The following is a 9,726-nucleotide window of genomic DNA, read 5'->3' on the forward strand; positions in this document are numbered from 1 at the left end:
TCTTTGTTTAACAGTCACAAAGATGGACTCATAGGTTAATCAGTGTGAACCTTTTTTGGAGAAACCATGGTTAGAGAGACAGATTTTTATCCTTTGCCTTTACTAGCCCTGCTCGTCTAGAATCACTGATAACTATAGTTTGCTACAAACTCCAACATGCCCTGATCCAGGTTTCACAAACATAATTAATTCTCTTAGAATCTCGTCCCTTGTGATGTCTGAAATGAGTGTTTCTGTGTAGAAACATAGTGGAAAACAATCACACTATAAGCTTTGGAAATAGAGAGGCAATAGTACAAAATCTGCAGTTCCATAAACTACCTAGGTGATATTGGATAGATTATTCTTTCTTTCTAAGACATAGTTACCTTACTTGTGATAAGGAAATAAAATAATAAAAAAATCCCGGTCCCAATATCATTTAATGTTTCAATAAGTTGGAGGAAACACCTAGCATAATACTGGCTTCACAGTGTCCAAGAATTTCAGAATTGAAGCTAAGACACCATAGTGAGGACTAAAAGTTGCTATTTATCCCCTCCTTTACTCTCAGCTAATAATTACTAGAGCCAGATGTCTCACTGAAAGTCACCCCCTTAAGGTAATATTTTCTAAAATTTTAAAATTCAATATTTTCTAAAATTCTAAAAAAATCAAAAAGAATTAAAAAAAGAAAAGTTGTTGTCACTAGGGCTACCTCCCAAAGATATCATTCTAATGTTTCTCTTAGTAAGTAAGAGTCATATATTCATCATGTTTTTATTTTGATTTATTAAATCTACTATGAGCACTTGGGTTTTTTTTTTTTTAATGTCCAACACATGTTTTCACAGGATAAATTCTAAGGCATGAAATTAATAGGCCAGGTGGCATAAACTTTTAAAGTTCCTGGCTAGCTTACCATTAGAAAGGTTGTATTACTACCCTAAATACCATTATATGTTTCCCCCAATATGTTTGCAGCTCTGTTTAAATGCATATGCAGACATACATATATCTCCATTTATACACACATGCATTTGTGTATATATATGATATGAATATTTTTTCTTTAAAACATTTTTTTGAAAATTTTCATTTTCAAATATTTAACAAAAGAATGAGAATAATAAAAGTCAATGTACTAATTGTACAGCTTAAATAATTACACATGGTCAACCTTCCTTCATCATTATCCATACCCACTTATCTTCTTCCTTTACTTTAAAGCAAATTCTGGACATAATTACATCATGTTATGTATTATGTAATTATGTCTAGGACATCTGTGCGTGTACATATTTAAATGACACAAATCCAAAGGTCCCCATTCACATTGTAGTCTATGAGAATGCACTTCCAGAACACAAGTTGTGATATGAATGATGCCTCCTCCAATTAAGAATAAGACAGTGCTGGTGAGGACTGTGAACCATGAAAAGGGTGCATGAGTCACATAAAAGACATTATTTCTCACTTCAGTGGGTTGTTGTTATAAGAAAATTCAGGATGTGTATTGACTAATTTTCTAAATTTCAAGAGAAGCCTGGACATCATAGTGAGACCATGTCTCTACAAAAAATTAAAAATTAATCAGGTATGATGATGCATGGCTATGGTCCCATTTACTTGGGAGGCTGAGATGGGAGGATCACATGAGCCCAGGAGTCCAAGGCTGCAGTGAGCTATGATTGTGCCACTACTCCAGCCTGGGTGACAGAGCAAGACCCCATCTCTTAAAAAGAAATAAATACATTTCAAGATAGGCCAGATTTTTATATTAAACATGGCAACATTTACCCAGGGTTGGCTATTTTACAGAACGCATGTGATTCCAGATTGTGTACTCATATAAGGCTTTAATAGAGATACAGGACATGGTTCTGCAGGAGGAAGAAATTTCAGTCCAAAAAGGAGAGTTCTGAAAACTTCAATCATACTTTCCAGGCCACTTTTGAGAAACTGTCTTTTAGAACAATTCAATCAATGTTGAATTATACACCAAATACATTGTTGTCATTAACTGCTTATTGCTTAAATAGAGTTTGAGTGTATATTTTGAACCCCAAATGTTGATCTTCCTAGGTTACTGTCATACCGTAGTAGTAACGTCCAAATGTATCTTAGAGTATGTCAAAGAGCTTCTCATAGGCTCCTTTTATAGCTGCAATTACTTCTCTTTTCCTCCACTTTAATTTATTTTACCTAGATTATCTTCCCTGGAGTAGGACTGTTAGGTTCAGCTAGAAAACTGACATAAAGTTGGCAGCAATATAAACCCTTTATCAATTCTGTTATATTGGAGTAGGGTTGGATAACTGCAAGCATATAGGCCTGCATCATCCACCAGGTAGGAAAGACAGAAACCATTAATCCCACTTTTAAAAGGTGAAAAGAGAGAATGATCCATATTATCATTCTTTTAGGAATATGGGCAGTAGTAATATTTAGATGTATTGTTATGGTGTTGTGGTCAGCAAATAATGTTCTGGAACTCATAAATGCAATGAGTGTCCTGCCAACACAGAAGCAGGCAAATAAAAAGAAAAAGTGTTAGAAACAGAAAAGTTTCTTTGAACACCTGTATCATTCCCACTATCTTCTCTGTATCTTCTACAATAACTCAATAATAGATCCAATGGTGGTCTCCATTTAATTCCATGTATAGCAAGTTTTAACACACATTCATTCAGTTGTGAAACACATCCCTTTAGTCCTTGTTACCCTCCAATTTTGTAAGCAGGGGTTTCAGTTGTTCATTTCAATTTTCATTTGTCCATGTTTTTGTGAATGGGAATGGATATAAATCTACTATTTATGATGCTTTGTTACTCAATGTTGAATTTTAGAGTTCTTTAACAAGGTGACCAACATCCAAATTAAAATAATACATTTGCTCTCGGCCTATACTAGTGGTGTTAGTAGTATTTGCTTTATTTGCGAGGTATGCAATCCTAAATCCAGAATAAGTGTCTGTCTCTGTCAGTATTCACTGTTATCCACCTGGAAACCAGATAATGGGCCAGTATAACCCATTTGCCAGCTATGGCTCCTCCCGGATCCTTTCAGTAGCCGACTTATAACTGCCATTCATCTCTGATTTTTCTGCTGAGAAGCAGATCAATTTTTATGTGTATTTCCTGCTCTTGAGGGAGACAATGGGATGCATATATTTTCATACTTTGTTGCATTGCTCGAATGCCTCTATGCCCTCTCATCTTATGTCCCCTAGAGGCCACTTCCAAAAAGAGAATAAAGGCTCCCCTTTGTTGATTGTAGTCCTTTTCTGAATTCAGAAGGGAAGTTCTATAATACATATAGATAAGTTTCACTCCAATAATCTCTCTTCAGGTTAATAAAATGTCTCACTACTCATTCCATGTAGGAGTCCTTTATCTTCCAGTCATATGAGGCCTATATTTTCAGACTATTCCATTAGCTATTGTCTAAGAACTGGCAAAAATTCATATAGTATTGTTATTGTCATTATCTGGTTCTTCTGAAGAGTGAACGTTCTGAATTCTCTCTAGGTCAAATGCTAACAATGACTTGGGAATAGTATTTCATCACTTTTACCACAGTTTACTCATCTATAGGAAGAAAAGTCTTACTAAATGATTTTTGCAGTTTTCTAGCTCTAGACTTCTATAATATTAAGAAAACCCTTGACATATATCTATTCGTATTTACTGTACACAGACCATGGTTTGTGGTGTGTGTGTTGATTGGGGGGGCTATGTTTGTATGTATGTGTTTGTGTCTATGTGTGTATATAAATACTGTTTTTGCTTTTTAAGTAAATTGTTATTTCTGAGAATTCAAGTATTGTACATGAAATGTGACATCTACTAGAAAATTACAGTCACAATCTAAGTGTTAATATCTAAAATATAGCTTAATAGACTTTGCTAAGACACTTAAATTCAATAATGTCCTTACTTCCCAATAATATCCCAAACTATCAATTCTGGATTTTTTTTTCACTTTTTTTGGCCTTAAACATATAGAGTTGCTTTTGTCCCATGGATCTATTTATTTTATTGCTTATCTGTATTTCTTTTCATTTCAAAAAAGCTTGAAAATCGCATGCTGCATAAAATTAATTTTTCAAAAAGAATAAAGCAAACAGTTAATCACAATGCATTTAATTCATAGCTACTATCCATTTTATTTCATTTATAATATCGAGGTCATTTTTAGTAAACATCCTTTGAATTATTAATCTCTTACTTTGAATTAACTTTGGTAGATATATTTTAAACTAGGACGCTCTCACATTTCATAAAGTTTGGTGAACATCTGCCCCCGCTCCTAGAAGTTATGTGGGCAGGAGAGTGTTATTTCATTTGTGAGCCTTAGTTCACCCACAATCTATTCCCAGCACCCCTCTTAATTGGGTCTGTGGGACACTGTCCCCAACGCACCAGGAGTTTCTCCATTCCACAGATCTCTCACTCCAATTTTAAATTTCTTTGGGAAATGGCGAACAATTACAATAACTGTTGCATAACAAATATGTACTGTTCCACCATCTATGGAATCTGACATCTTTTGTTGAACATGACTTTAATTCATAATGCTGACATAAATACTATGAAATAGTACCTGGTTCTTCTAGGAGGGGGATATAATTTATCATTGTAAAGGTAAGTCCTGAATACCATGAAACTGTACCTTTTAAATTTATAATTAAAGCTATTATTACATGTGGATTTATAGTGTGAATATCATTAGGCAATACAGCTATCAATGTGGTATTATTACCAAATATGGCTATGATAATAATATCATTATTATGATCTGCATAGTGCTGGTTAATCCATAAAGCAGTTTCCATATGCTAGCTGAATTTTTTTATCATAACAAACCTGTAAGAAAAGTAGGGCAGGTATTTCTGTAACTATTTAACAAGTGAAAAACAAGTTACATATTAGAAGAAAAAATAACCTCAAAACTAGGATTTTTGTTTCTGAATCCCAAGCACTTTTTAACTAGGCTAACCCCATGCCATTATCTGCTCAAGTGTGAATTAAGTGACGCCTTTATACTTGCAGTGCATAAACCAGTTAATCTCTTTATAAGTTGGCAGCTTATTAGTACTGACAGAAAGAGATATTTTCTGTTTTTTTTTTTTTAACAGATTACTTGCTGCAAATAAACACTTCGTGCATATTAAAGTTCTGAACATTAATCCGTAAATACTGCACAGGGAAATTGCCTAAGAGCCTAGAAATACCCATCTATTATGTGTAGCCACCGTGTTAGGCCATAGGTGTAGAGGAATGGGCAAGACAAGCAAGCTCCTTCCCCATGTCTCGTGTTATCTCACAATACATGAGAGAACCAATTTGAAGAGCTGGGATAAGAAGAAAACCAAGGGTAGCAAGACAGGCTTGGCCTAAGGTGGATTGAAGTGGTGAGATAATTTCTTCCTAGGAGGGGAAGGCTTGGAGCAGATGGCAGAAGAAGCTGTCTAGGTAGCCTAAAATGCATTGTCATTACATTTGTCTGGAAGTCAAAGCCAACAGATTCTCCAGGCCTGGGCTGGAGATCTAGGCGGGATCTGGCACATCATCACCACATTTCCTGGTAAGTCATTATCTTTCTGTTTTCTTCCGTTTGATTTCATGACTGGGCTGCTAGTGTGTTGATATTACTTATCCAATGCATCCTCAAAGCATTTCTGTAGCCTGCTTGAGAGAGAATTTTGACCTATGCTACGAAGTACTGTAGAAAAGTTTCACAGCAAATGGACTGTTCTAAGGCATATGATTCAATCCCACAACCATGAACCTTCTTCCATGATAAGCACTACTAAGTCCTCAAGAATTAATCATTCTCCTTGTACATTTTTAACAGACTAAAGTTTCACCTTTATGAACTCCATTTATTATGTTACTCACTGACTGTTCTCTGTTGTTGACATATGATTTCTATACAGATTTTAATGTTAGAGAAGTAGTGGAAGGAGAATGGGCTTTGGATTTTGCCTTTGCCTGTGCTAGTCATGTGACCTCAGCCAGGTAAGCAAATTTCAAGCACAGGATCTGGCACATAGTAGTCTGCAATAGAAGTTGTTTAAATGATTTTATTTACTTAAATAAACAAAAAGCGTTTTTTTTTTAATAGGTACTTCTAGTCTTAAGCTGAGGAAATATAGATTTAAAATTTCTTTGAGGCTTAATTTTCTCATCTCTAATTTGGAGATTCAACATTCATTTGTGCTTCTCTTAAAAGTTCAGCTGTTCTACTGGTGTTCTTTAAACTGTTTCTGAAGCGAGAATCCCTCTGTCTGGTTTGGCTTCTGACTCCAAGACATTATACACTGTAGAGAAATTTTTCACTTATCATCACATAGCAAACTGAATGTTAGAGTAGGGTTTGAGCCTCTGCAGATATTCTCAACTGTTAGCCCACGTGAGCCCTAAACCTGCAATTTTGGTTAACCTAAAAACTGGTGGTTATGAAAAGATGATGATGGGCTGTGTGTGTGTATGTGTGTACCAGGCAGTAATTGATAATAACCTAATTAATCTAAGCATCTTAATTCCTTGTGTCACATATCTATTCAACACCTCATAAAATCAAATTATATCATGTCAGGTTTGAAAGGTAGCTAAAGTTACAGGGGCTAAGCAGTCACCTTGTGCTGGGTGTTCTTATCTAATAGTCCCTTACATACAAAAGGGAATGCCATTTTTCGTCTTCCTAACTTTTGGGCCCTTCTATATGCCTGCCTCATTAACTTTTCAGATGTGTTTCTGCTGAAACTCCCCTGTCTGAAAAGTAGGTACTGCCATTCTGCTCCTCTAAAACATTAAGTTGCTCTCCCTTCTGGAATACCCATTTCTCTCTTCTCTTCCAAACCTGCCCCATTCCTTCTGTGCTTCCAGATCTGGTATAAGTTTGAAATTCTTTCAGAATGCTCACTTGATTTATTTATTTCTCATTTACCTCCTCCTTCTGAGGTTACTTATAAGATTCACCCTGGTCACATGATATAATTATATTCTTTATCAAATTGTTCCATGTGTAGTTTTCATGTTTTTGTTATTGAATTATGAACTTTTTGATGGCAGACATGTTGTGTCATACTTTTCCCACCCTTACTTTTGTTGGAACAGGACGGTGCTCAAGTTAGGCAATCAGTAATATCATACACATATTATAGCAGTCCAGCAAAAGTTTATCCTGCTGGCAAACACAAAAGAATTAAGCTTTTGGTCATTTTCCAGGCTGTTAAGCCAGTCCATATAATAACACAAGAGAAAATCTATTTAGATCAGAAACATCTGGATACTCTACTAACTCTCTATACGTAAACCAATGTCTTGCTACTCAAAATGTGCACTCATCCCAGTGGTTCAACATACCCTGGGAACTTAATAGACATGAAGAATCACAGGCCTTGCCCCAGACGTGCTAACATAAAATTTACATGTTAACAGTATCCTCAGGTGATTTATATGCATATGAAATTTGGAAAATTGAAATTCCATCAAAGCTAAAAATTTTGGATAGTACTTTGCAAAAACAAGGTAAAATAACTTTTGGTGTTGCCATCCAAAGAGCTGAGCTTTAAGCTTCCCTTTTTAGTTATAGGCCACATTCTGTCTTTTACATTTGTGAAAGGCAAATTAAGGATAATGAGAAGATTCATTTGCTTTTTGTAAAGTGCCGCACACACATACACACAAATATGTTGGACTATTATTACTCTTTTTTCAGGTTTACTTAAATGAATTCTCAAGATTAACTTTGAAGCCATGGAATAAAACAAATAGAGATCATGTATTGTTCTCCAAAGATTCTCCATCATATGCCTGTAGAGCTGGTCTACACCATGATCTTGTCATAGGAAATAACAAAATAGTAAGAGTGGGATGTTAGAATGAGATCAACAACTAACTTTACCTTTGAACAGATGTTAAATTGCAGTGTATGGGGCTCAATTTACTATTATCAAATGTCTTCCCTATAAAAATGCACATTTATCTGACTGGAAAGACATTCAGAGTTTTAGGCAGACAAACAAATGTACATGAACATCTAACCTGCTTTAAAATTCTAAACGTTTCTATTAAACGCTGGGTCAAAATTCCGGTTCTTGTTGAGTTGTCTTTTTTCTTCTTTGCAGCTCTCTCACTGGGCTTGACTAAATGAAGAAGTTAGGTTTGTTGTCTGCAATAGTCTAAGGCTTTTAGAAAACTCAACTTGGGATGTCCTCAACAATAAGAAAAGTTGTATTTGTATTTACTTCTGATCCTAGGTAGATCTTCACATATTAGATACAGGGCATAGAAACTCTAAACGTCCTAGTGGGCTGTATTCTAGGCACAAATACTATTTAAGATAACTCAATGGCAGAGCTTTAAAACAAACAGTCCCTATTTCACCCTAGAGTAATGTTTATCCAAGTTATTTTTTACATTTGTTGCTTGGCTGTGAAAATATTATACATTGGGTCTTCCTTTGGCATCCTGAAAGCTGGGACATGGACAAGATAAACCAGACATTTGTGACAGAATTCATTCTTCTGGGAATCTCTGGTTACCCCAAACTTGAGATCATTTCCTTTGCTCTGATTCTAGTTATGTATGTAATGATTCTAATTGGCAATGGTGTTCTGATCATAGCAGGCATCTTGGATTCTCGTCTTCACATGCCCACGTACTTCTTTCTGGGCAACCTCTCTTTCCTGGATATCTGCTATACAACCTCCTCCATTCCCTCAACATTGGTGAGCTTAATCTCAAAGAAAAGAAACATTTCCTTCTCTGGATGTGCAGTGCAGATGTTCTTTGGGTTTGCAATGGGGTCAACAGAATGTTTCCTCCTTGGCATGATGGCATTTGATCGTTATGTGGCCACCTGTAACCCTCTGAGATACCCCATCATCATGAGCAAGGTGGTGTATGTACTGATGGCTTCTGTATCATGGCTTTCCGGTGGAATCAATTCAATTGTGCAAACATCGCTTACCATGCGATTGCCTTTCTGTGGGAACAATATTATTAATCATTTCTTATGCGAGATCTTAGCTATCCTAAAATTAGCTTGTGCTGATATATCTGTCAATATTGTTACCCTAGCAGTGTCAAATATTGCTTTCCTAGTTCTTCCTCTGCTCGTGATTTTTTTCTCCTATATGTTCATCCTCTACACCATCTTGCAAATGAACTCAGCCACAAGAAGACGCAAGGCATTTTCTACATGCTCAGCTCACCTGACTGTTGTGATCATATTTTATAGTACCATCTTCTTTATGTATGCAAAACCTAAGTCCCAGGACCTCTTTGGGAAAGACAACTTGCAAGCTACAGAGGGGCTTGTTTCCATGTTTTATGGGGTTGTGACCCCCATGTTAAACCCCATAATCCATAGCTTGAGAAATAAAGATGTAAAAGCTGCTATAAAATATTTGCTGAGCAAGAAAGCTATTAACCAGTAAGATCAAAGGGATATATGGGTCTTTTATGTATAATTAGCTTGCCTTAGCCATTTCACAATGTATATATGATATGGTTTGGCTGTGTCCGCACCCAATTCTTGAATTGTAGTTCCTATAGTCCCCATAGGTTGTAGGATTGACCTGGTGGGAGGTAACTGAATCATGGGAGTGGGTTTTTCACATGCTGCTCTCATGATAGTGAATAAATTTCATGAGAACTGATGGTTTCATTAAAAGCACAGTTCCCTTGTACCTGCTTTCTTGCCTTCCACCATGTGAAATGTGCCTTTGCTTCT

At 35.9% G+C, this 9,726-nt stretch overlaps 1 protein-coding gene across 1 annotated transcript; it reads left to right on the forward strand.

Annotated features, from left to right (window-relative positions):
* The first annotated feature begins 8,384 nt into the window (after positions 1–8,384).
* Positions 8,385–9,430, forward strand: LOC100603622 (olfactory receptor 13C4). Its single transcript, XM_003260310.3, is given in 2 exon segments — positions 8,385–8,466; positions 8,469–9,430. Coding segments are annotated over 2 exon segments (1,044 nt in total).
* Positions 9,431–9,726: the final 296 nt, after the last annotated feature.

The sequence above is a fragment of the Nomascus leucogenys genome, chromosome 1a (assembly GCF_006542625.1).
Source record: "Nomascus leucogenys isolate Asia chromosome 1a, Asia_NLE_v1, whole genome shotgun sequence".
NCBI lineage: Eukaryota > Metazoa > Chordata > Mammalia > Primates > Hylobatidae > Nomascus > Nomascus leucogenys.